The sequence below is a fragment of the Macaca fascicularis genome, chromosome 15, assembly GCF_037993035.2.
Source record: "Macaca fascicularis isolate 582-1 chromosome 15, T2T-MFA8v1.1".
NCBI classification, from domain to species: Eukaryota; Metazoa; Chordata; class Mammalia; order Primates; family Cercopithecidae; genus Macaca; species Macaca fascicularis.
In genome coordinates this window covers 11,201,046-11,228,416 of record NC_088389.1, presented here as the reverse complement: position 1 = coordinate 11,228,416, position 27,371 = coordinate 11,201,046, and the positions used below count along the sequence as shown (strand labels likewise).

General features: G+C 50.8%; 2 protein-coding genes across 14 annotated transcripts in view; one reads left to right on the top strand and one right to left on the bottom strand.

The window, feature by feature from the left end:
* Nucleotides 1-18,158, top strand: part of CFAP77 (cilia and flagella associated protein 77) — a 169,596-nt gene extending 151,438 nt beyond the window's left edge. Inside the window, exon 6 of the mRNA XM_045374021.3 lies at nucleotides 17,218-18,158. Within this exon, the coding sequence (XP_045229956.1) occupies nucleotides 17,218-17,340 (123 nt within the window). The 3' untranslated portion in view covers nucleotides 17,341-18,158. The remainder of the gene's footprint in view (nucleotides 1-17,217) is intronic.
* Nucleotides 1-27,371, bottom strand: part of DDX31 (DEAD-box helicase 31) — a 180,699-nt gene that overhangs the window by 63,610 nt on the left and 89,718 nt on the right. The window lies entirely within an intron of this gene.

Here is a 27,371-nt window from a genome sequence, read left to right as displayed (position 1 = left end):
AGATCAGGCTCTGCCGTGACCTCCCCTGTCCTGATATTTCTAAGCGGGGGTGGGCAGGTTGCGGCAGGACCCCTCCAGAAGAAAGGGCTGAGCAGCCTCCCATCATCTGCGTTCTGCAAAGAAAAGGGGGCGCCCCCCTCCCCGGCGGCTCGGCTTGTCAGGGCCTTTGTTGACAACCCCATTGAAAGCGGCCTCACGGTCGCTGTGAAGTTCCCTCCGTCTCCCATTCACTCCTTTCTCAGACAGTTTTTGAAAGGCGAAAAGTCTGGAAAACACACACACACTGTCCCACCCCACCCCCTCGAGCCCCACCACACAGAGGGAGAGGGGGCGGCAGCTTGGGGGAGCCGGGCTGAGGAGCCCCTCACCTGGCCCCGCGGTGCACCGCCTCCAATTAAATCAAAATGGTTTGTTTTTAATGGTCTTTTACACTGACAAGTGGGCGATCATTTTGGGCCCACGAGCTGTCAGGGAACTGAGGCAAATCCTCCGTTGATAATGCCCAATGCTTCCAATTAGGAGCCGAGGCCGCTCCTGGCGCGCTAACGATTCCCCAGCCAGCCCCCAGGCCCCTTTGGCGCTGGCTGTTTCTTCTGCCTCCTCCACCGCAAATTACTGACACAAAACGGAAGGCCCCGCGTCTCCTCCGCCACGCCAGGCCCGGGCCCTGTTGGGTTTAATGAGCCGATGGAAGTTTCGTGGCTCCGGCGCTAAATTCTTTTCTTGTTTGACAGCTGCTCGGCTAAGGCAAGTGTTGACCTTATAAAAGATTTAGTGTTTCTCATTATTTTCTGTCAAGCTTCACAAGTGATGGCGCGGCGGTTATCATTTGCATCCTGGGGTGTGCGTGTGTGCAGGGTGTGTGTTGGGTGCGTGTGTTGGACAGGGGCTCCAAGGTGCAGACGGGAAACGGGAAGGGAAGACCTCTCCCCAGGTTGCCTCTGGCCCCCGCACAGCAGCTGCCAGCGTGAGGTTCTTCCTGGGCCCAGGTGTTTCAAAGAGAAGGCTCAAGATGCAAGGCGAAGGTGATAGATGCTTCCACGGCTTCCAGGCCTCCCGATGGAACCAGAGCCACTGCTGTGGGGGCACAGGAGGAAGCCCAGTGCACACTGAAGTCGGTCAACTCTCAGAGCCTGCTGGGCCCCAGCCCAGCCAGGGATGAGCACTGAGCAGCAGCACAGTCCCAGACAGACTCAAGGCTGAGGATGGTTTTAGGATCATGCTCAAGATTTAATCAGGGACCTCATCCTTGCCTCACAGGCCCTGGTTAAGGCAGTTTCCCAAAAGCTTCCTCCTCCTGCTCTACACCCGGAGAACCGATGTTTTCAAAGTGGCTGGCAATATTCTCCCCAAGCCGACTATGGGAACTTTGTTAGTCCTTCTGGCACCCCATGCAAATCGAGGCCACTCGGTAACTCACAAGGCTGTAGGGAGTCCTTCCCCAGCCCCTGCTGGCCTCCTCTTTTCTTTCTGTCTCTGCATCCTCCCCTTGCTCCAACCTACCCGCTGGCTATCCCAGGTGCCGGCGACCTGAGGTTGCATAAAGAGAGAGAGTTGAGGGCAGTGGAACATGTAGATGTCTCCTCCCCCAGTTCTGAGTTTATAAGCACCATTGTTACCATGGGAGACTCCACGTTGATCTTTTAGAGTGAAAACGTGGCACTCTACCTCCCTGCTGTGCCCATGGCCAACCTTACTGATCAATCGTTGTGTACTTTTTTTCACCTGTCTGGGTTCGGCCTTAGAATATTTTGTAACAGACGATGGCCATCAGCTACCACCAGTCTATTAGAGCTAAGTGAAATGAAACAGTACTGCCATCCCTGCCTTAGAGAGGTCATGAAAATAAATTGCTAGGTATTCCTAAAATTGCTTATCTTTTTATGCCATATTAAGATGATATTTATAGAAAAGGAAATAAAATATATAGCCCACTACATAAAAATAAATAAATTAGACTTCACTAAACTTTGAAAGCTTTTGTGCTTCAAACAATACTATCAAGAAAATAAGAAGACAACCAGCAGAATGGGAGAAAATATTTGTAAATCATATGTCTGTCAAGAGACTTGTGTTGATGAATATATAAATTACTCTTATAAGTCAGTAATAAAGTCCAGGTGCAGTGGCTCATGCCTGTAATCCCAGCGCTTTGGGAGGCAGAGGCAGGAGGATCACCTGAGGTCAGGAGTTCCAGATTAGCCTGGCCAACATGGTGAAACCCCCATCTCTACTAAAAATATAAAAATCAGCCAGGTATGGTGGAGGTGCCTGTAATCCCAGCTACTCAGGAGGCTGAGGCAGGAGAATCGCTTGAACCCAGGAGGCAGAGGTTGCAGTGAGCTGAGATTGTGCCATTGCACTCCAGCCTGGGCAACAAAAGTGAAACTCTGTCTCAAAAAAATAAATAAATAAAAATAAGGACGGGTGTGGTGGCTCACGCCTGTAATCCCAGCACTTTGGGAGGCCAAGGTGGGCAGATCACCTGAGGTTAGGAGTTCGAGACAAGCCCGACCAACATGGTGAAACCCCGTCTCTACTAAAAATATAAAAATTAGCCAGGCGTGATGGCACACACCTGTAATCCCAGCTACTCAGGAGGCTGAGGCAGGAGATTCACTTGAACCCAGGAGGCAGAGGTTGCAGTGAGCCAAGATTGTGCCATTGCACTCCAGCCTAGGTGACACAGCAAGACTCTGTCTCAAAAAGAAAAAAAAATCAGTAATAAAAAGATAAATAACTCAATTTAAAAATGGGTGGCTGAGCGCAGTGGCTCCCGCCTGTAATCCCAGCACTTTGGGAGGCCAAGGCGGGCAGATCACAAGGTCAGGAGATCGAGACCATTCTGGCTAACATGGTGAAACTCCTTCTCTAGTAAAAATACAAAATAATTAGCCAGGCGTAGTGGCGGGGACCTGTAGTCCCAGTTACTCAGGAGGCTGAGGCAGAAGAATGGTGTAAACCTGGGAGGCAGAGCTTTCATTGAGCTGAGATTGTGCCACTGCACTCCAGCCTGGGTGACAGAGCGAGACTCTGTCTCAAAAAAAAAAAAAAAAAAAAAAAAAAAAAAGGCAAAAGATAGGAACAGACATTTCTCCAAAGGAGATAAACAAACACATGAAAAGATGCTCAACAACATCATGAGCCATCATGGAAACACAAATCAAAATCACAATGAGATGGGACTTCACTGCCCCTAGGATGGCTAGAGTGAAAATAACAGACAACAACAAGTGTTGGTGAGGAGATGGAGAAACTGGAACACCCATACGTGCTGGTGGGAATCAAAAATGGTGCAGCCAAGTTGGAAACACTTTGGCAGTTCTCCAAAAGGCTAAACATAAAGCTCCCGTATCAACCAGAAATTCTACTCTTAGATAAACACCCAAGAGAAATGAAAACATACATCCACACAAAAACTTGTACATGAATGTTCTAGCAGCATTACTCATAATAGTAAAAAATGGAAACAACCCAAGGTCCATCAACTGATGAATGGGTAACAAAAACGTGGTCCATCCATACAAAGGAATACTATTCCCTGGAAAGGAACGAAGTGATGCTCTGTGTCGTAATGTGGATGAACCTTGAAAACATGATGCTAAGGGAATGAAAGCAGCCAGTCACAAAAGACCCCACATTGTATAATTCCATTTATATGAAGAGTCCAAAATAGGGAAAGCCACACCAACAGGAAATAGATTAGTGGTTTCCAGAGGCTAGGGAAGAGGAATAGGAGTGACTGCTAATGGCTATAAAGTTTCTTTTGGGAGTGATGAAATGTTCTAAACTTAGAGTGTGGAGGTGGTTGTACAATCCTAAGAACATGCTAAAATTGGTGAAGTTTATGGTATGTGAATTATATCTCAATAAAGCTGTTTTAAAAAAGAGTCACTTTAAAAGATGGTCCAGTTGAATCAGATGAGTGATCATCACCTAGATTCTGACTTTAGGGGCCAGAACAGGGTGATAATTGGCCACCGAGGTCTGGCCTCAGAGGAGGGGAGTCTGCTGTGTCCTCCAATACAACTCTCATTCACCTGCAGCCTATTGAACTTAGAAGATGAAGAAGCTTAGGAGCTGACCCGAGGTTGATGGAAAGTTCACACGCACACCCCACCTTGGGACTGGCATTACCCAATTATTTTGCTAGTAGCGTCTAGCAAACAGCTTCATTGTTCAATTTTGATTTCAACTGTTGCTGACTGGCCTTCACTAATCCTTGCGAATGACCTGGAGCCATTGGTATGGCTTCTCGAAGGAGCAAATCAATTCTCATTTTCAAAGGCACAAATATCTAACTTTCCTTCTGCTCCGGTAAGTTCCGCAGCCCTGCAGTGAGTCCATGGAGGACAGCTCTGGATTCCTGTTGGGGCTCTGTCACTTAGTAGCTGGGTGTCCTTGGACCGGTGTTCTACCCTTCCTGGGCTCAGTCTCCTCCTTTGTCAAACGAGTGGTCCCCCACCCCATTCCCTCAAGGTCGCTGCTCCTCCCCATTCCCTGGGCACGGTTCACCGAGAGTGGTGCCAGTGCCGTTTGAGAACCTACATTAGACCTTGCAGGAAGGCAGGAAGTTTGTTTTCCAAGCTGAGCTTGGCTGTTCTTTGAAATCGCAGCATGTGTCAGCAGGGAGGGTCAGGTCCTGTGTCCTTGCTCATCTATTTTTGGACCACAGAGAAATGAGAGCCAGTGGCAGAATAACAATCTAGGGGACCAGATGTCTCAGGAGAGATTGTTACCCTTGTTAATTACTTAAACGACAACCTGCTACATCAGAGCTGAGGACCCAGCCTGCTCTCCAACGACGTCCTGCATGAATCTGTGTTCTACCGGGGCCTCTGACCTCCAGCTGCCCCAAACTCGACAGGAATTACTGACCTGGGACTGATCCATAATTTTCAAGTGCCTCTCATTAGAGGAGACAGCCTCTCAATCTTTTAAAGCAAAATCTCTCTCCCAGTCACCTGAGCAGTTGTCACTTAAAAACTCAACGAAAATCTCTATGGCTGTCTTTTTTTTTTTTTTTTTTTTTTTTAGTTCTTTGGCAGATTTTTTTTTTTCTTAATCTGTTTCCCCCCGCCCCCCAGATCCTCCCTTTTGCTTTCTCAGTCTCCAGACCTGGCACTGGAAGCTTGGTGTGCAGTTCAGGGACCTTCGTGTGCCCAATGCATGGGGAGGGGGGCGTCTGCTGGCTCAGCTGCCCCGGCGGTAGGACTGGGTCGGGGACCTGGACTCAGAAAGTACTGTGGCAAAGCTGATTGACCTGTGAATTTGTACAGCGCCGGATTTGGTTTCTTCTGGCCATTGTGGTGCGTGTACACACACACACCCTCCACGTGTCTCTGGCATGGCTTCGCAAACAACAGCAAGGCATGACACTGGACAGGAGGCTCAACACAAAACACACGGCCCCTGCCCTCCCAACATGAAGAGCCCCAGGGCTGTGGCTGCCTGAACCCCCCACCTGTGGCAGAGGCATCAGGCGGAGAGGGTAAGAAGGCAAGGAAAGAGGGAAGGAGAAGAAGGCAAAGGCAGCCCGCTTTTCAGCTTGTGAACCAGAGCCATTCAACCCAGCAGAAGGCTGGTGCCGTGCAACGCCTCACCCCCAGGGAGAGCCTCTGCGTCTTGGATATTTTCTCAGGCATGGAGGTGAATTTAAGCCCCCATGAAGCTGGATAAGCCCAACAGGAAGGGCCATCGAGAAGTCACATACGTAAGCCAACGTCACCCACCACTGGCAGCTACGGTTCCTATGGCAAAACTTTGTATTCAAGTTTGGAATCCTACCCACATCTCCAATAAGTGAAACTCATAAAACAGAGTTACTCTTTCTAAACTGTGTGTGGCACGGGGAGGCCCTCCCTCACCCCAGGTCACCTCCCACAAACACAGTTTGAACCCATATTTGTGTTTTCATATGAAAAAGAGGAGAAGACAACAGTCACGTAGAAATAAAACTGAAATCTTCCGTGCTTTGCTCCCTGGACTCACTCCCCTCCCTCCCAGAGGCAGAGCCTAGCATGACCTCTGAGAACATTCTTTTCCTTCCGCCCCTTTCCTGTCTAAGCAGATTCACACATATGCTGGAGCAACACAGGGATGCATTTTGTATGTTTTTTATTTTTTTCATGTCAAGGAAATCATGCTTAGGTTCCATTCTGTAAATTTTCTTTCATGCAACGTTGGGTTTTTGAGATTTATATGCATTGGTTCTGATAGATCTGGAACAACACTGTCTAATATAACTTTCTCTTTTTTTTTTTTTTTTTTTGAGACAGAGTCTCACTCTGTCGCCCAGGTTGGAGTGCAGTGGCGCAGTCTCGGCTCACTGCAAGCTCCATCTCCCGGTTTCACACCATTCTCCTGCCTCAGCCTCCCGTGTAGCTGGGACTACAGGCGCCCCCCACCGCACCCGGCTAATTTTTTGTATTTTTAGTAGAGACGGGGTTTCACCGTGTTAGCCAGGATGGTCTCGATCTCCTGACCTCGTGATCCGCCCGTCTCGGCCTCCCAAAGTGCTGGGATTACAGGCGTGAGCCACCGCGCCCGGCCCTAATATAACTTTCTGATAAAAATGTTCTACATCTACCTGTCCACTGCAGTAGCCACTGGCCACTCAGGGCCATTGAGCACTTGGGTTTTTTTTTTTTTGAGATGGAGTCTCGCTCAGTCTTCCAGGCTGTAGTGGCACGATCTCAGCTCACTGCAACCTCCACCTCCTAGATTCAAGAGATTCTCCTGCCTCCACCTCCTGAGTTGCTGAGATTGCAGACACGCACTACCACAACCGGCTAATTTTTATATTTTTAGTAGAGACGGGGTTTCACCATGTTGGTCAGGATGGACTCAAACTCCTGACCTCGTGATCAGCCTGCCTCGGCCTCCCAAAGTGCTGGGATTACAGGCGTGAACCACCGCACCTGGCCGCACTTGGGGTTTTTTTTGTTTGTTTGTTTTGACTTTTTTGGGTTTTGTTTTTAGAGATAGCACCTCACTCTGTCACCTAGGCTGGAGTGCAGGGGTAAGATCATGAATTACTGCAGCCTCTGCCTCCTGGGCTCAAGCAATCCTCCCCCTCAATCTCCTGAGTTCCTGGGACCACAGGTGGGTGCAACCATGCCCTGCTAAAATTTTTTTGTAGAGATGGAGTCTTGCTATGTTGTCCAGGCTGGTCTCAAACTTCTGAGCTTAAGCGATTCTCCTGCCTCAGCCTCCCAAAAAGCTGAAATTACAAGTGTGAGCCGCTGTACCCAGCCCATTGAGCACTTGGTATGTAGTTAGTGCAACTGAGGAACTAAGTTTTAGATTTTGTTCTATTTTAATCCATTGACATTGAAATAGCTGCGTGTGACTGGGAACTGCCATGTTGGGCGGGGCCTCTCTGGAGTGTTCACTGTAGTGGATGCAAGGTGTTCCACCGTCTGAATTCACCACCCTTCGTCCTAGCTGGCCCCACTTATGCACATGCAGTTATTTCCGGCATTTATTGACATGGTACTACCGTGAGGATTCCTTATGCACGTCTCTTAGTGGACATTTTTGAGAATTTCTGCAGGGCATGTATGTAAACATGGACTCGTGGGTTCCATGGAATGTGTGTAAACTTTCTGGCTATGCCAAGTCCGTCTAAATAGGTTGTACGGATGAACACATTTGCTAGTAGTGCATGGAAGTTCTCGTTTCTCATGTTAGACTCATTCCCATTATTACCAATCCGATGGGTGTGAAATGCTTATTCTCTTGCTTAATGTGCTGTTCCCTGATGATGCGTTGCGTTGAGCATACTGTCCTGTTTGTTGGCCACTCAAATTTCCCCTCTGGAAACCACCCATTCCTTTCTTCTGCCGTTGGGACCCCTGCACCAGCTACTCTGTCTCTCTGAGTATCTGCTTGTGTGCTATTTCCTCAGGGAAGCCTTCTCTGACCTCAATCAGAGTTGGAATCTCTGTATCATAAACTCTTACAGAACCTGGTATTTCCTTTAATACTGAACCCAATTCTAATTGAAGAATTCGTTGTGTGATTTTATTTATTTATTTATTTATTTATTTATTTATTTATTTATTGAGACGGAGTCTCACTCTGTTGCCCAGGCTGGAGTGCAGTGGCGCGATCTCGGCTCACTGCAAGCTCCGCCTACTGCGTTCACGCCATTCTCCTGCCTCAGCCTCCCGTGTAGCTGGGACTACAGGCGCCAGCCACCATGCCTGGCTAATTTTTTGTATTTTTTTAGTAGAGATGGGGTTTCACGGTGTTAGCCAGGACAGTCTTGATATTCTGACCTCGTGATCCACCCACCTCGGCCTCCCAAAGTGCTAGGATTACAGGCGTGAGCCACCGCACCCGGCCGATTTTATTTTTATTAGTAGTTTCTCACTGTATCTCTGGGACTAGCCCCATCTCTGACACACAGTGGATGGTTAATAAATAAGCATAGAATAAAATCATGAATACGTAAATACAAGGACAAGGGCCACATCTTAGCCCCAACCCAGTTCCTATTGACATCTTCTCTAGGATAGCACCAGTTCATTCCACATGGGGATTTTTTCATTGAAAGTAGAACAGATTTTTCAAGCAAGAATACAAAGCAAAACCTCAATAAATACCAAAGGGTCTGACTTGTGAGGATTACTTTAGCACCAAAGAAATTGAATTAGAAATCAGTAACAAACCTAAGTGATAAAATTGCCTGGAAATGTAAAATCATGCTTATAAATAACTTAGGAATCAAAGGAGAAATCCAAACAGAAATTAGATAGAAATCAGATTAAAAGAGAACTGAGCAAAAATAAATATACTCAAAACTTGTGAGATGAGCTAAAAGAGAATTTAGAGGGAACACAGTTGCTAACGCTGTGTTATATAAATGCTAATATTGGAGAAAAAAGAAAGATGAAAGGTAATTAGCTAAGCCAACGACTCTAGATGCTAGAAAAAGAACAACAGAGTAAACATTAGTGAAATGTCAAAGGTACCATTAAGGATATCAATCAAATGAAAAGTTGGTTCATTACAAGTGGATTGGAAAAGCACAGATGCTTTCAAATCAGTGAGAAACTGGGGCCCAGGGCTCTAGATGCAGGAGGCAAAGTGAGACCTCGGTTCAGGGACTGCGGTGCTGAGGAAGGGGACTGCTGTCTGGCGGCAGGTCTCAGCTCTGCCCACGACTCGCGGGAGACCTGGGAGGGTCACTTCCCACCTTAGGCCCTTGGGATTCCCATCTGTAGTATGAGAGAGTTAGATTCAGTATCCCTAAGCTCCCTTCCAAACCTGACTCTCTGGGAATATTTTATTCTGATCCAGTAGCAGAGAGGAAAAGGATGTTATCCCAGGAGGGAACTATGATTCCTAGGCACATGGAGTGGAAATCTCTTCCAGGATCTAGTAGCTGCTCATCTCCCCTGACACACCTGGCTGCCCATGACAGCAAGGGCTTGCTTTCGTTTCCTCGAATTCACCCCCATTCCTCCTTTGCCCCTTCCTTTACCCCTGGCTTGCTCCTTCATCCTCCCCAGAGAGCCCTTCCTGAGCCCCAGATAGAGGTAGATCGCCCAGTCCACAATCTTATTAAATAGCTCTTGTCAGCCGGGCGCTGTGGCTCGTGCCTATAATCCCAGCACTTTGGGAGGCCAAGGCGGGTGGATCACCTAAGGTCAGGAGTTCGAGACCAGCTTGGCCAACATGGTGAAACCCCATCTCTACTAAAAATACAAAAAATTAGCCGGGCCTGGTGGCGGACACCTGTAATCCCAGCTACTCAGGAAGCTGAGGTAGGAGAATCGCTGGAACCCGGGAGGCAGAGTTTGCAGTTAGCCGAGATCGCACCACTGCACTCCAGCCTGGGCAACGAGAATGAAACTCCTTCTTAAAAAAAAAAAAAAAATTTATATATATAGCTCTTGTCTAAATGTCACAATCACATGCATAATGTGTTTAGTGACCGCTTCCCGAGATGTCTCCCTGGGTCCCTGTGGGCTCTGCCTTCCTCACTGGGGTATTTCCAGGACACTGCATGGCAGCACTCCGTCCTTATTTCTGCGATGCTATTGAGATTTGTGCAGTGCTCCCCATTCGAACAGGACCAGCTCCTTCGCCAACCCGGATAAAGCTGCCCGCCCGCCCGGCTCCCAGGGCTGCTGGCGGCTGTGGCACTTGCCTCTTATTTACCTGCCTTGACCTTAGAGCAGCTCAGAGCTCCATTCAGCAAAGCTGTCTCCTGCCAAAGCCGTTACAATTTCTTAGCTCCAGGCAGAGACAGACCGCAGATGGCTTAATTTAGAAGCATCTCAGAAGGAATTCCTTGCTCCATAGCTCTTCATCCTTCGACTCCAGGGGTCCACAGGGTCGTGACCACACAAGGGCTTGAGGCCTAACTTGTAATCAGGCTCCTCATGTGTGGCTGGGCTGCTTGGAGAGGGGGGAGTGTGCATGTGGGGCAGAGCCATGACCTTGCAGCCAGCGACTTTTGCTTCACGGACTTCATGAGCATTTAATAAGAGGCAATGGAGCCCGTGATGAAGAGCCTGGGGCCTTGAGTCTTGCAGCTCTGGGTTCAATCTCTGAAAAGGGGCAAATGACTTAACCTTCTGGGACTTCCACTTTCCCATCTGTAAAATGGAGACAACGATGGTGCCGGCCTCCTCGGGGCATTCCGAGGCTTATATGAAATAAACGCCCAGCGCCCAGCAAATAGCAGGTCTGTTCTTGTCCTAGCATTACTGTTGACAAGGGGCTGAACATGCCAGTTCTGGCCTCCAGGACAAATTTTGCAGAGAGGCACCCAGCTACCAGGCCCATTAAGGATCGGAACTCCCCTCTCCACAGACAACTGGTTTTTTTGGTTAGGGATTTGGAGACTTTGTGGGTCCCGAATAGGCCCCATCTCCCTTCTCTTTCTGAAGGGCCCATCCCACCTGGGGTAGACACTTTTGCTTGAGTTCGCTTTCAGTGGAGTCTGCCAGACCCAGGCACTAAGCATCTCCTTTGGTTTTCGCCTCCAGACTCCACCTCACTGGGCCCCCTCCGGCTTCTGAGGATCTGTTTTCCTTCTGTTCCCTCCTTTCCCACCTCCCTCGCCACAGTCCTTCCAGGGCACACTCAAGTCCCTTCTGGCATGAGAAGCCCTTGCTGGCCGCCAGAGGTCAGATTCTCTCAATTTCCTTCACTCATCATTCATTCATACATTTGATCGCCCACCCAACCTTGTTTAAACACTTCTCAAATGCCAGGTTCTGGGGGTCCCTCAGGAAACAGGCCAGGAGCAGACCCTGCTTCATAGAGGACGAGCCCTTCCTCGAGCTCCCCTCTGGGATGAATTCACTCCGTGAGATTCCAGTTGGAATGGGAAGTCATCCACATCAGAGACCACAGGTGACATGCGCTCTGCCTCTCCCAATGTCAGTGCACAGCAGGTGCCAAAGTGTGTGTGGTTAGTCATTGGCGGGGAGCCTCTCATGCCCAAAACACTCCTTTAGAAAACCAAGGGGAATATGGAACTTGGAGCTCTGAAGTGCAAGGGGTATGTGCTTAGCAGCTGCTGGCACACAGTAGGTGCTTAATAGATATTTTTTAGATGGATGGATGGGTGAACGCTTCTGCTTCAGTGAAGTTTCTTTTTTTTTTTTTTTTTTTTGAGACGGAGTCTCACTCTGTCGCCCAGGCTGGAGTGCAGTGGCCGGATCTCAGCTCACTGCAAGCTCCGCCTCCCGGGTTTACGCCATTCTCCTGCCTCAGCCTCCGGAGTAGCTGGGACTACAGGCGCCCGCCACCTCGCCCGGCTAGTTTTTTGTATTTTTAGTAGAGACGGGGTTTCACCGTGGTCTCGATCTCCTGACCTTGTGATCCGCCCGCCTCGGCCTCCCAAAGTGCTGGGATTACAGGCGTGAGCCACCGCGCCCGGCCTCAGTGAAGTTTCTAAGTAAACGGCGATGGCAAAAAAAGAAAATTTCTCATCAGGGTTCTCTTTTGTCCTTGTGTGGTTAGACTGAGCAGCTCCTTAGGGCTTCAATCCCCCAGTCACCTTCTTAGGGTATGAGATGAGTGGGTGCTGGCGAGCTTCCTGCCACCAGCAGAGCCAGCCGCAGCCCCGCCCACCATTGCTGCCTGCTGATTTGCCCAGGGAATGGCTCGAGGGCTATATTAGCTTCTAGAGGCTGCTTTAACAAATTGTCACAAACTTGGTGGCATAAGACCATAGAAATGTTTGCTCTCACAGTTCTGGAGGGGCCAGACCAACAAATCAAAGTGTCATCAGGGCTGCACTTCCTGGGAGGTTCTAGGGAGAACCCTCCCTGCCTCCTCCAGCTCCTGCGGGCTCCTGATGCTTCTCGGTTGTGGCCACATCGCTCTCATCTCTGCCTCTGCCTTCACATGGCTGTCTCCTCTGTGTCTGCTGCTTCTTCTAAAGACGCTTGTGATTGGATTTAGGGCCCACCTGAATAATCTAGGATGATCTCATCTCAAGATATTTAATTATCTGCAAAGACCCTGTCTCCAAATAAGGCCACATTCTCAAGTTCTGGGGGTTAGTACATGGACCTATCTTTTTGGGAGTCATGGTTCAGCTCACTACAAGGGCCAAGGAGGAAGGAATGGACATGGCCGAGAGGTGGTTTGCAGAGCTTTGCTCCCCTGTGACGAGCCATGGGCACCCAGAGAAGCAGAGAGAAGAAACATGGCTGCCAGGGACTTGGGGCAGGGGGAAATGGGAGCTGCTATTCAAGGGGTAGTTTCATTTATGCAAAATGAATACTCTCTAGAGACCTGCTGTACAACACTATGCCTAGAGTTAACAGTAATGCATATACGTGGGCACCATGGCTCACGCCTGTAATCCCAGCACTTTTCGAGGCCGAGGCGGGTGGATCACCTGAGGTGAGGAGTTCGAGACCAGCCTGGCCAACATGGAGAAACCCCGTTTCTAATAAAAATACAAAAAATTAGCCAGGCGTGGTGGTGCACACCTGTAATCCCAGCTACTTGGGAGGCTGAGGCAGGAGAATCACTTGAACCCAGGAGGTGGAGGTTGCAGTGAGCCGAGATCATACCATTGCACTCCAGCCTGGGCAACAGGAGCAAAACTCTGCCTCAAAAAAAAAAAAAAAAGCAATAGTTCATATACTATTCTGTGCATTTGAAAATGCTGCTAAGAGATCACATCTCATCTTAAGGGTTCTCACCAAAAAGATCTCCAAAAAGCAAAACAGCAAAAAACCAACTGGGCATGAGGAAGCTTTGGAATTTATTTATTTATTTATTTATTTTTTTGGAGACAGGGTCTCTGTCCCATAGTCTGGAGTGCAGTGGCATGACAATGGCTCATTGTAGCCTCGACCTTCCAGGCTCAATCAATCCTCCCATTTCAGTCTCTCAAGTGACTGGAACTACAGGCATGTGCCACCTTGCCTGGCTAATTCTTGTATTATATGTAGAGACAGAGTTTCGCCATGTTGCCCAGGCTGGTCTCTAACTCCTGGGCTCAAGCAATCCACTTACCTTGGTCTCCCAAACTGCTTGGATTACAGGTGTGAGTCACCTTGTCTGGCCATTGATGGCTATTTTTTCTTTTTTTTTTTTTTTTGAGACAGTCTTGCTCTGTCGCCCAGGCTGGAGTGCAGTGGCCGGATCTCAGCTCACTGCAAGCTCTGCCTCCCGGGTTCACGGCATTCTCCTGCCTCAGCCTCCCGAGTAGCTGGGACTACAGGCGCCCGCCACCACGCCCGGCTAATTTTGTTTTGTATTTTTTAGTAGAGATGGGGTTTCACAGTGTTAGCCAGGATGGCCTCGATCTCCTGACCCCGTGATCTGCCTGCCTCAGCCTCCCAAAGTGTTGGGATTACAGGCGTGAGCCACCGCGCCTGGCCTGATGGCTATTTTTTATTGTAGTGATGGTTTCAGGGCTATTAGCGTATGTCCAAACTCATCAAATTTTACACATTAAATGCAGGTTTTGCAGGTTAGGTAGATCAATCATACCTCAACAAGGCTGTTACAAACATCTTTTTAAAAAGTAAAATTAACTTTGGGAGGCCAAGGGAAGAGGATCACTTGAGGCTAGGGGTTCCAGACCACCCTGGTCAACACATTGAGACCCTTGTCTCTACAAAAAAATACAAAAATTAGCCGGGCATGGTGGCGCACACAAGTCCTAGCTACTTGGAAGCGAGGCAGGAGGATCCCTTGAGCCCAAGAGTTTGAGGCTGCAGTGAGCCGTGATTGTGCCACTGCATTCCAGCCTGGGTGACAGAGTGAGAACCTGACTCGGGAGTAGAAGGGGGGAAAAGGAAAATTCTTATAGTGACATTGTAACTACATGGATAGTTGTTTTCACGTGCTAAACATTTTGCAAAGTCAATATCGTTATTATTACTATTTGAAAAATATGCCTGTATTCTAAAAAGCAAACAAAAAGACACCATTGGTGACTGGCCACCAGAGACAGCACGACCGCCAATCTGGATGCCACTAAGGCCATGGATGCCTCAGGTCCAAGCCAGCTGGACACCAGGGTGGCTGCATGCCCCCAAGACCCTAATGCACCTGCCTTCCTAAGCATCTCTAGTTGCCCATTTTTTTTTTTTTTTTAATAGACTGAATCTCACTGTTGCCCAGGCTGGAGTGCAGTGGCACAATCTCAGCTCACTGCAACCTCTGCCTCCTGGGTTCAGGCGAACCTCCTGCCTTAGCCTTCCCAGTAGCTGGGACTACAAGCGCCCACCACCATGCCTGGCTAATTTTTGTATTTTTAGTAGAGATGGGGTCTTGCCACGTTGGCCAGTCCAGGCTGGTCTCAAACTCCTGACAAGTGATCCGCCCGCCTTGGCCTCCCAAAGCACTGGAATTACAAGTGTGAGCCACTGCGCCCGGCCTCTAGCTGCCTTTTAGGAACCACGGGCCTCAGAAAGATCATGCCACGGTGTAAAAATCAGGCTACCACTTGCCAGAAGGTCACAAAGGTGTCACCAGAAGCCCTTTGTCCACGGACTATTTTCCTCCTACACACTGTGCAAGGCCTTCTCTCTTCTCAGTGTGCCTTGTCAGGCTACTTGGACATTTTTCTGAAATGTTAAGATTGAGCTGAGGACACGATCATGGTTTGATTGATGGAAATGAGATGCACGGCAGACATGCAGCCCTGGGTCCAGGTAGGCACTGGGTGACTGTGCTACGCGCCCCGACCTAAGGGGTTCAGTAGCTTTCAGGCTGGGCTCAGGCGTCTCCCTTGGTTGCAAGAGCCCCAAGGCGATTCTGGGGCAAACCTAAAAAATCTGAAACCTGAGGCTGGGGCTGGGACTGCGACTGGTGCTGTGGCTGGGCTGAGGCTGGACAGCTCTGAGAAATGCCGCCATGGAGGGTCCCTAGAGGGACTTGCAAAGGGCCCTGAAACCTCCTAAATTGCCTGCACTGTTTTTTATGTGAGCACTTGTGGGCATTTTTTTTTCCCAGAAGAAGAGGGCCTGTGGCTCTCCAAAGAGCATCCCCAAGGGGTCCACGTCCGCTGGAAGGTGAAGAACATGGTTATTCCGGGAAGAACAGAATCTCCAGTCACCATTTGATTTTTATGGGTTTCTAACAACCCTCCACAGCCCCCTGCCTTCTTTCACCTCAGCAAGTGAGGTGTAGGGAGCACCCTAGACACAGCAGGAACAGCAGCTGTGACAGAATATTCTAGAAAGAATCCAGAACTTAGAGTCCAGAGGTTGGGGGTCATCAATTCCCTGTGGGGGCAGCCCTGAACCACACTCTGCCCTGGGCCTCTGTTCCCTCGTCTGTGAAATGATAAACAGTCCAAGGGGGATTCCACCGGGTCCAGAGAACAGAGACTTTCCCTACAAGCCGCTCCTTATCTTCCCTCTACCCCCGTTTAATATTTCATCCTCTCTCCCCACATTTTTCTTCTTCTGTCACCTTTCTTCACGCTAACCTGCAGTGCTGTGGGCTTAGGTAACCACTCCAGGGTGGTCAACCCTGGCCTGGATTCTTGACAAGCACCCTGTGGCTGTCCCAGGCATGGGTCCTGCTTTATCCTGAACCCACTGCAGAGCCTTTGGCTGCTCCTGCAAATCCAAACAGGACCTGCCCTGCCCACCCTCCACCCGGCCACCGCATCCCCTCACAAACTTGAGCTCTCTTGGACCCCAGGGCCAGCATGCACGCTACCCCCTTTACCCTGGAATCCCAGCTCATCCTTCAAGACCCCCTGTATGCATCTCTTCCCCAAGACCTGCCCAATTTGTTCTCACTGCACATGCCCCAGCCCTCTGTCCATTGTAATGTGATAGCTGTGTAGTTACTGCTGGATGTCTGCTCTCCCTCTAGATTAAAAGCTCCATGAGGGTAGGGCCGAGTCTCTCTGGTTTACTGCTGTATCCCCCACATCTGACACAGAGTTGTGTTCAATAAACATGCATTTCATGAATTAACAGATGGATAGAAGCCCAGATGCAGGAATGACCACGTGAGCCCAAACCCTTTCCACCCTGTGCCATCCTTAGGTTATCCCAAAGGAGAAATGCCAAGGCAGGAGAATGTTGTGCTCAGTTAATGGGATGGATTTTGTGGCACTTGGAGGTGATGTAACAGACACAGTGGACATGAGGAGATGAGGCGGGGTCTTCACTCACCACCATTTCTTGAGAAGAAAGGGCAGGCTGAGATACTGATTGCGTAAAATCTCAACTGAAAAGGCTCCCACTCCTTGAATCTGTCTCCCTTGCATTTTTTTTTTCTGATTTATTCTTGAGCTCTGCTTCTGGTGCTGTTGAAGTTCAGCTCTTGACTCCTATGGTGGCTGCCACTGGGCAGGAGGGAAGTGATCTAATTCCCAGCAAGGGAGTGCAGACATGGTCAGGAGGTCCCCCTTGGACAGGGTGGCTCGTTTGGGGTTTTTAATGGTGGAAAAGCAGTGTGTGAAGGACGCTGGCTACTAGGTCCCATTGCATGGTCATCTGGTCATGGTCTGGCAACTTTTGTTCTGCTTGCATCTTCCCCAGCAAGGAGCTGGACAGAAGGACGAACACTTCCCCCAGGCAGCCCCTGCTCTCTGCCTCGCAGCTCAGCACCAGGAGACTCACAGCACTTGCTATGACTTCCTCCCTCTTACGGCTATTTTTATCATTACTCTAAGATTGAAGTAGGGGGTGGGCAAGGGGAGCAACCGGAATGAGCTGCACCAAAGACTCCCCTCACCCACCCACTCTTCCCTTCTGTCCACAGGTGGGCCGCCACCTGGATACGTTCCCCACCGAAGCCGATCGCCAGAGAGCATTAAAAGCCCACCGGGAAGAGTGTGCCGTGCGCCAGGGGACCCTGCGGATGGGCAACTACACCCACCCCTAACCCCTCCCTCCCTGCCATGAGAAGCCATCTTGACAGAATGGAAAATTCCTAGAAGGACTCCCTATCTTGCCCCAACCCTGACATTCCCCCATTTTTATGCGGCTTCTGCTTCAAGGAGCTCAGATTCAAGTCTTAGGTTAATTGGTTTCAGTAAAAGTCCCCCCTTTTAGGTTAGCCAACATTAGTCTCCACTTAGCCCCAGTGACCCTCTCTACCTGGAGCCTCCACCTCCTTCTCTTCCTTCTCCTCCTAGGGCAGGCTCACCCTGCCTCTTCCCAAGCCCTCACCTGCCAAGACAAACCTAAATTATAAGACAATTTTTTAGACTCCAGGCTAAGGGTCGATTCCATGGCTCTGCCCATTACGTGTTAAGAACGACCTGCGTATTTGCTACAGAAAGCATGACAGTGACGTGCTTTGAAAACCCTCATTTTCTATTCCAAACATGAGTTTTAATTGCTGTTTTTGGGATGCCTGATGTCTCATCACGGCAGTATTATCTCTCTGGGACCTCTGACAGCAGGAAGAGCCAATGGTTCATTACTCGAGCCTGCCCCCGCCTCCTCGGTGCTGGGGCCCTGTCAATCAAGCAGGCCAAGATGGACTCCTCCCCCAGGACTGACTTTGGAAGGTCAACCCCCTCTGGAAAAAGAGAGCCTTCCGGGCGGGCGAGGGGTAGACTGCCGAACGCAGGCTGCTGAACTTCTCAGCTGAATTCCTGGGCACTTCCTTACTCGGTCTTTCTGTGTGTTCTTTGGCTTCTCTCTGCAAATTTTATGCTGATCTATTTTAAATTAAAAATGCTATTTATCATCCTCCTTTTGTGTCTTCATTTGAAAACCAGTGAGCAAACCAGCCTCAGAGCCATCAAATGAGGGTGCCACATAGAGACCTCTCAAGTTGGCTAACCTCCAAGACATTCCAACCACGCCTTTTCTGAGGGAGGCAAATTTTCAAGTTTAAATATCATTTCTAATCTGAGGTTTACTTTATTTTATTTATTATTATTTTTTGAAATGGAGTCTTGCTCTGTTGCCAGGCTGGAGTGCAGGGACGCGATCTCAGCTCACTGCAACCTCTGCCTCCCGGGTTCACGCCATTCTCCTGCCTCAGCCTCCCGAGTTGCTGGGACTACAGGTGCGTGCCAACACACCCAGCTAATTTTTGTATTTTTAGTAGAGACAGGGGTTTCACCATGTTGGCCAGGATGGTCTTGATCTCTTGACTTTGTGATCTGCCCGCACTGGCCTTCCAAAGTGCTGGGATTACAGGCATGAGCCGCCGCGCCCAGCCAAAGATTTCTTTTTTTTTTTTGTGACGGAGTCTCGCTCTGTCGCCCAGGCTGGATTGCAGTGGCACGATCTTGGCTCACTGCAAGCTCTGCCTCCCGAGTTCACGCCATTCTCCTGCCTCCTGCCTCAGCCTCCCGAGTAACTGGGACCACAGGCGCCCACTATGCCCGGCTAATTTTTTTTTTTTTTTTTTGTATTTTTAGTAGAGACGGGGTTTCACCGTGTTAGCCAGGAGGGTCTCAATCTCCTGACCTCGTGGTCTTGATCTGACCTCATGATCCGCCCGCCTTGGCCTCCCAAAGTGCTGGGATTACAGGCATGAGCCACCATCCCCGGCCCCAGCCGAGGATTTCTTAATGTTGATCTTCAACCTGGCAACCCCAGACTCTTTCTTTTTTTTGAGATGGAGTCTTGCTCTGTCGCCCAGGCTGGAGTGCAGTGGTGCAATCTCAGCTCACTGCAGCCTCCGCCTCCCAGGTTCAAGCAATTCTCCTGCCTCAGCCTCCTGAGTAGCTGGGATTACAGGCACAGGCCACTATGCCCAGCTAATTTTTGTATTTTTAGTAGAGACGAGTTTCACCATGTTGGCCAGGATGGTCTTGATCTCTTGACCTTGTGATCTGCCCACCTCAGCCTCCCAAAGTGCTGGTAATACAGGCATGAGCCACCACGCCCTGTCCCCAGACTCATTTATCCAGCTGCCCACTCAGCGTCTCCCCTTGAGTGTCTGACATTCATTGTGAACCAACATGGCCAAGGCAGACATTTGATTTTTTTTCTGCCAAACTTACTTCTCTCTTTGTCTTTCCCATCTCATAAGTGAGACCACCATCTACCCAGCTGTGGAAGCCAAAATTCTTCAATACTCATTTTCCTTCATCCCTCCAATCTCCCAAGCAGGCAGAGTCTGAGTGGGCTGGCCCTGAGCAGGCGGTAGCACGCCATGCCACAGAAGAACGCGAAACCCAGCTCTGCCCAGCAATTAATTTCCGTGTGATCTTGAGCAACAGTCCTGGCCTCTCTGTGCATCTCAGAGACAGGGCCCCACGCATCACAGACTGCGTCTTCAAGCTATATTAGATGACCATTACATGAAAGAATGTATATGAAGGGATGAGCACAGGAACTGGCACTTTTAAGCAATAGATTAATATGAATTATTATTTTCTTATCACTAAAGCACACTGCAGAAGCGTCAACCAGAACCCTGTGAGTGACTAAGGGACTGGGCAGGGCAGGACGCTCATGGGGACAGAAGGCTTTCCTCCAGATACATCCAGAAGCTGAAGGACATTTTGAATCGAGCCCACTCTTTCGCTCTGAAATCCCCTATGGAAAGGGGAGGGGGCACATCAGGAGGCAGAAGAGTTTCTTGAAGAACCCAAAATTAGCCCCATTGTGGCAACAGAGATGCCCTCCCAGGCCTGCTTTTCCCCAGGACCTGGGCGGAGGCAGGCAGGACAGGCTCAGCCAGGTAATCTCTTTTTTTTCCTCCAATCACTCCTTCCCCCATTTGCTGGGGGATCCACTAGGGCTGTGGCAGATGCCCTGGGAGCACCACCGTGGGTGCTCTCTGGGGTCCTCTGAGTGCTCCCAGCCCAGGGCGGAAGCGGTGCTCACTGGAGAGACCCTCAGCTCCTTGTCCTACAGCGCCACCCGCTGGCGAGTCTAAGTCAGAGGCGGTGGAGCTTCTCCGCGCTTCCCTCTCTCCTGGCGTCCTTCCCCCACCAAGCCTGGTTCTTCCCTCCTCATTGATTATCTGTGACTGCACAAAGCCCCAAGTCTGATTCTGGTCTGATTCTACCTTCTTGGGTATCCTGTCACCTCGGCCAAACCCCTGTCCTCACCTGAGCTGACCCTGGTTGGGGCAACTACCTGCCCTTTTTTTTTTTATTTTTTTGAGACGGAGTCTCGCTCTGTCACCCAGGCTGGAGTGCAGTGGCCGGATCTCAGCTCACTGCAACCTCCGCCTCCCGGGTTCACGCCATTCTCCTGCCTCAGCCTCCCGAGTAGCTGGGACTACAGGCGCCCGCCACTTTGCCCGGCTAGTTTTTTGTATTTTTTAGTAGAGACGGAGTTTCACCGTGTTAGCCAGGATGGTCTCGATCTCCTGACCTCGTGATCCGCCCGTCTCGGCCTCCCAAAGTGCTGGGATTACAGGCTTGAGCCACCGCGCCCGGCTACCTGCCCTTTATGACCCGAATAGAGTCCCCAAAGTGTCCAGCCTGGAAGGGCCATCTTGTTCATCTCCCTCCACTGCCATTTCCTCAACTTCATAGGTGGAAAGTGGACGTAAAAGGAAGCCTGAGTTCACTCAGGAAGCCAGGGCAGTGAACTCTCCCAGGCCAGTGACGCCCACGACACGTTCCAGAGCCTGCCCCCCAAAACCCCTTCCCAATGAAAGGTGGACAGAAATGGGGATAGCCCTAGCTTTCCATCCCAAGTCCTCCCAATCACGCACCAACAAATGCCAGGTGAGCATGAGTGTCTTTGGAGGTATGGCTTTGTGCCACTGTTTTGGCTAATTTCCTCACTGGTTGGCATTTAGGAACATTCTATCTCCTGGTTGACCTTCTTGGCAACACCTCATCGGAGGTTTAACCAAAGAGGTCCACAGGCACTGTTTCCACAGGCCTAGGGAGGCAGCTGGTCTGGGCCTTTACCTGGCCTGCTTGAAATTCTCTGAAGTCCCCTCCAAGGTGAGAGGGAGGCAGCACCACACTGATGTGCACCTGGCAAGGTGGACGGGGCAAGTGCAGGACTGGGTGCCAGAGCGTGGAGATGGAGCCATTGGGAAGAGGACTCATGGAGATGGACGGGCTTGAGGACACCTGGAGATGAGGCAGGGTCTTCACCCACCACCATTTCTTGAGAAGAAAGGGCAGGCTGAGAGACCGGTTGCACAAAATCTTAACTGAAGAGCCTCCCACTCCTTGGATCTGTCTCCCTTGCATTTTTTTTTTTTCTGATTTGTTCTTGAACTCTGGTTCTGGTGCTGTTGAGGTTCAGCTTTTGACTCCTATGGTGGCTGCCACTGGGCAGGAGGGAAATGACCTACTTCCCAGCAAGGGACTGCAGGCAGGGCCAGGAGGTCCCCCTTGGAACGTCCAGGAGAAGACAAAGGGTGGTAGAACTACTTAGCATCCATACAGGGGCAGGGCAGACCTCCCGGATGAAAGCTCCAGCTCTCCTCCCGCACCGATCCCCACTGGCTTCAGTCCATGGCCAGATTTTTAGAGCCCAAACTTCATTCATTCTGTCTCCCTCTCTAAGATGTAACTGTATAATTAACAATTTCCTTGGACAGAAGAAAGAAGGTTGTTTTAGAATCTCACTAGAGACTCCAGAGGAAGTCTGGAGGAATTGTAGCCATGAGCAAACGGCCAGCCGTGTCTGCTGCCTGCCTAGCAGGGGGCTCCTGGAAGCACTGCCCATAGACCACACATCCAATTCTAGTCCCCAGGGAGGTCCCTGGATCCACACAGAGTTGGTTTGGCTTTTAATTCAGCTATCTCAGTGCCCCAACTAAACCACAGATTTAGAAGTCCAGAGAAGGCACATCTCTGCAGCAGCAAGCTGATCAGAGCCTAGATGCTGAGGTGCACCCCCGATGGCAGCCAGACAGGTCTGTGTTTCTAACCAAGCACCTTCTCCTGCATTTATCTGTATGAACCCAATAATTCTTTTTGCTGTACTTATTTTTTACTTGGGAAACCCTTTGATGCTTAAAATCATCATTAAGGAAAAATAAAACTAGGTTGGCTTTTTATACAGGTTCCTAGAGTTGAATGCAGGTAACTTATAAACTTGAATCTACAGTGGGCAATTATCTGTGAAGGGGATTTAGATCCATGGGCACCAATGCATTCTGTGGGCTCCATTCGAGTGGGTCAGCTCTGTCCCACTCTCCATGACTCACCAGCGTCTGGTATGATGCACAGGATGGAGGGTATGTTGGAAGAAAGGAGGGAGGGAAGGAAGAGAAGGAAGGGAAGGAAGGGAAGGGAGGGAGGGAGGGAAGGAGGGAGGGAGGAAGGAAGGAAGGAAGGAAGGAAGGAAGGAAGGAAAGAAGGAAGGGAGGGAGGGGAGGGCAGGGGAAGGGAGGGGAGGGAGAGAGGAAGGGAAGGAAGAAGGAAAGAATGGAGGGAGAGAAAAAGGAAAGGAGGGAAGAAGAAGGGAAAGAAGAAATGGGAGGGAGTGGTAAGGGAAAGAGGAAGAAAAGGAGAGTGAGAGGGAGAAGAGAGAGGAAAAGAGGAAGGAAAAACGGGAGGGAGGGAAGGGGCAGGAAGGGAGAGAGGAAGAGCCTATGGGAAGGAAGGGAGAAAGGGAGGAGGGGAGGAAGAAAGGAAGGGAGGGAGGAGAGGAGAAAGGAAGAAAGAGAGGGAGGAAGAAAGGGAAGGATGAAAAGAGGAAAAGAAAAAATATGTTCTTTTCCTGGTTTCAGTAGCTCTATGAGGTTTTAAGCTTAAAAAACAAACAGAAAACAACAACAAACCCATATAAGAACAGCATGACCTTGAAGTCCACAAATTGCCCAAATCCTTGTCCAACTCAACTCTTTGCAAAGCAGAAAGATGGCACCCAGGCCTGGCCTGTATCATTCGAATCCTCTGCTCACTTCACCTTAAAAACTGGTTTTGGTGGGAAGACCCTGGGCAAAGGTGGGTGCTGACTTTTCTAGAGAGGGCTGAGGAGACAAGCCTGAGGGCTCAAACCTGCCAGAGGAAAAAGGCTCTAGCTATAATTAACAGAGGTTGTACTATGAAGTACATAATTGCTATTCCTCAAGACTGCAGCCAAGTGCCAAGATTCCTCATATGAACCATGTAAAATGGGCAACAGCACCCCCACCTTACAGCTGGAAGGAAAAACAGCTCAGAAAGTGACTTGCTTTAAAAAAAAAAGAAAGAAAGCGATTTGCTCAAGATCACAGAGTGCATCCCACTCACATAAGGGGCAAAATCTAAGAGGTGCCAAAAAACTCAGGAACCAAAACCAATGATAATACATTTTAAAAATCAAAATTTAAAAATTCATGATGGACAAAATATCAACATTTTAAATAACATCTTATGTGACCTGCCTCATCTCCTTCATCTTAGTCCCAGCCCTGGATTCTAGAGTCTAGAGAATTTGAACTCAAGTCTGACTGATTTCTAGTCTGTCCTCAACAACCCCAGCCTGTATGCTACCACTAGACCCAACTATGCAGAAGCTTGAACAGCTCTAGCATGAGCCCTGCATTTAAGGCACCATTCATAAGGGAGCAAAGACCACTTTGGGATCATTCTCAAAAAGCTCTGGGCAGATTGCTCTGTGTGACTCTGCCTGGGGAGCTAGGTGAGCAAAACCGGCAGAAAAAAACCCATTCGCTAGCTCCAGGAATGAGAGGTGTGACGTGAAGAAGGAGGTGGGGCTAGGAGAAAGTTGGCTAAGAGCCGTGACCTAGCCAGGGTCTCAGGCTCATCCAAGTCCATCCCGACCCAAAGCCAAACCCAAGCCAAGAGCCGCAGGTGGCAAAGAAGGAGGTGAATTCTACAGCCAGGTGGCTTCTGAATGACCAGGGGACTCTCCCACCCTCGCCTCTCACTGCCATGTTCCGATGTTAATGCCTTTGTACCCAAGGGAAAGCCAAGATCTGGGCAAGAGAGATGAGTTGTCCAGAGTGTGGGCAGCGCCAGAGCCTTCTGGGGGTTTCTGCATGCACCTGCCTGTCCTGCCCCTGGAGAAGAGCAACTGTGGTCGGCTCTGTGGGTGTGGGTGGGAGGTCTTGGATCTGCTAGGGCTCTGAATCCATCAAGAGGCTAAAAGTCTAACAGAAGGCAACGCCAAAGGACTGGGCAGGCAAGGATTGGAAGTGGAAGCCAGAGATCTCAAGAGGAAGTGGGAAGCTGGGGGATGGGAGGAGGAGTTGAGGTCCTGAAAAGAGCACAGAGAACAAGGAACTTGGACACTGGGGTGGCAGTTCTGACTCTTGGTTAAGACTGAGTGATCCTGGGAAGCCCGGCCCTTGATGCACCTTCATCACACTAATTTTCTTTCTCTCTCTCTCCCTCTTTCTTTCTTTCTTTTTTGGCCCCCAATGCACCCCTGCCAGGCCCTTGTGGAGTGGGTCAAGAATTGCTGAGGACGGGGACCTGGGACTGGGGAGAGGGTCCTGCCTCCTGCTGTGTGAACAGGGGCTCAGAGAAGTTGGGCATATTGCCGAGGCTCACCCCCAGCTCCTTTGGACCTGGAAGCCCTGATACCCCACGCGACCAACCAGGCCTCTTTCCCAAAGGTGGGAAGGTAGGGTGGACTCAGGCTCCCCTGGACGCTGAGTAAATTCCCAGCTAAACGAGAGCTCAGGTGAGCGCCCAAAAATCTCTTCGGCTGGGGACAGGGTGAGATGCAAGATGCACACCGATAACGGGAAAATCAGAGGAGAAGGCACCTGCATGGAGCTGGAAATCCCCAAATCGGAATAAAACGATGTTATCGAGAAAGGGCTAAATCCTAGAGTAAATTTCAAACGAAATAAATCGCACAGCACATTTTAGGTGATAATAGACGGCGGTAACTCAATACTAATGATAGTGTACTGACAACCCGCTAATATTCTTGGGCTCCAAGAAGCCCGGCAAAACCGGCTGGAGCGGCAGGAGGTCCGGCTTTGCTGTTCTTTCCCACCGGGAGAGGTTGGAGCCACCCTCACTCCGGGCCGCTCTCAATTGATCGCAGCTCCCCTCGCTCCAAAGCTTCGCTTTCGCTGGGTCCAGGATCCAAACCCCAACCCAAGAGCCAAAGGCCAGAAAAGGCCCCGGCGTTGCCAGCTGCTTGTCGCCCTGGGGAGGGGCGGCTTGGGACCCGCCCGGGGCAGAGAAGGACAGAGGAGGATGCGGACGCTCTGGGGATCAGGCGGTCCCGCGGATGCTCGGCCAGGGGCATCGCCATGGCTAACAGGCGGGTTGTGGGGCGGAGGGGGCTCGCCGTCGATCTAAGTGAGGATCTCGGTGCTCCGGGGAAGATGAGATTCCTTAGGGGATGCGGGTGCAGGCCTGGGAAACAGGGGAGGAGTGGGTGATGGGGAGGGAAGTGGGGTCTCCAGAGACGCCCAGAGCAGGAGCAAGGCCAAGTTGGGGACTGGCCTGGAAGAGCCAGGGCAGCCCACTCTCCTCTTGATTTATGGCCCCCTCCCAATCCACCAAACTGAAATGAGCGGCCGGCCCGGCCCGCCGCGGGAGGTGCCCACTGCAGTGGCCGCCACCGATCCAGAGCCTGGGCCCCCGCCCTCCCGCCTCACCGACAGCTTGCAGCCGAGCCGGGCCACCATCCCCCGGGAGCCGCCCGTCCTCACCCCCAGCCCGGCCGGCGGCGGGGCCGCTTCCAATCTGCCGGCGGGCACAGGGGGAGAGCGCGGGGAGCCGGGCGCGGGGCCACCGCCGACCTAGCCCGAGGGAGGAGGAAGTTTTTGCTCCGCCCGACCACGCCAGGGTTTGGAGGGCACGCGGGTGCCTCACGATTCGCTGCGGTCTCGGTCGCTGAGCCCGACGTAGGGGCCGGGGTAGTTTCCTGGGGGCTGGGGATGGTGGCAGGGGCGTGCGGGCCGGGCTGGAAAGGCCTGGCTTCCCGAGCCTGCGGGGGTAAAAGGACGCCTCTGACCCGCTCGGCCTCGATGAAGGCGTTTGGGTTCCTCTCTGAAAGCCCTTTCCACCGCAGACCTGGGTTGTGATCCCTGGGGCTGTGCAGAGAGGATCCAGACCCGGGACACACTTTGGATCTGACCCTAGAAAGGCGCTGGACTGGAGCCCTTGACGGGGTGGGAAGGGCGAGGGGTCGCATGATTCACAATGAAAAGGCCACGTTTCCAGAGTTGCCTTGAAAATGCATCCCTGGACGAGCTCTGGCTCTGCGTGGAATAAGAAGCCGTTAGCAGGCGTCTACACTCGCACTCGGAAGCTCTTGCGCGGGTCCTGTTCAGAGGTACGACAGCACCGGCCCCTCAGGAGGTGCCCATGGGAGAGGCCATCAGCGGGGCTGGGCGGGTTACTGCTTTCTTTGTCCCTTGCGCTGCCTTCCTTGAGCCACACGGATTTCTTGAGGTCTCCCTAACGCCCCAGACAAGATCTTCCAACCTCGCCCTGAAGTGAAGTCCTCCAATCTCGCCCTGAAGTGAAGCCATCGGTCTGGTCACTTCCCGGGCAGACACCTGGCTTTCCCCACCCCCACCAGGCCCACAGGGTCCCAAGAGGCCAGAGAGACAGGACTGCAAATTGTCCTACAAGGGAAACACCGAGAGCCCAACAGAAATGCTGCAAACAACATAACTTGAATTTTCTTCCCCACACTAGAAAAGGGGTTATCGACACACACACACACACACACACCACACACTTCTTTCTCCGCTGGGTTTAGTCCCTTTCTGCTGCTGGAGGAAGAAAAACGAGGGAAGAAAAAGGTTCTACGACAGACCTGTGGACGAATAATTGGAATAATTGTGGGAAAGGGTCGGGGAACGCTAAAAAAGCCCAGCGCACATCCCAGCCCACCGCAGCAGCAGTCGGCTCGCCCCCTCCCCGCCAGCCGTACCCCCCTTGGCTAATCACCCTCATTAGGAGCTTCGTCACCGGCCTAATGAAAGCAAACCGTGTGGAAATCGCCGGTAAACAGTTGGGTCTGTGCGGTAATTAATTCAGTGTCTCTTTTAATCAAACTGAAAGGGAATCGGGCAGCGGCTTGCGGAGCCGTGACATCACCCCC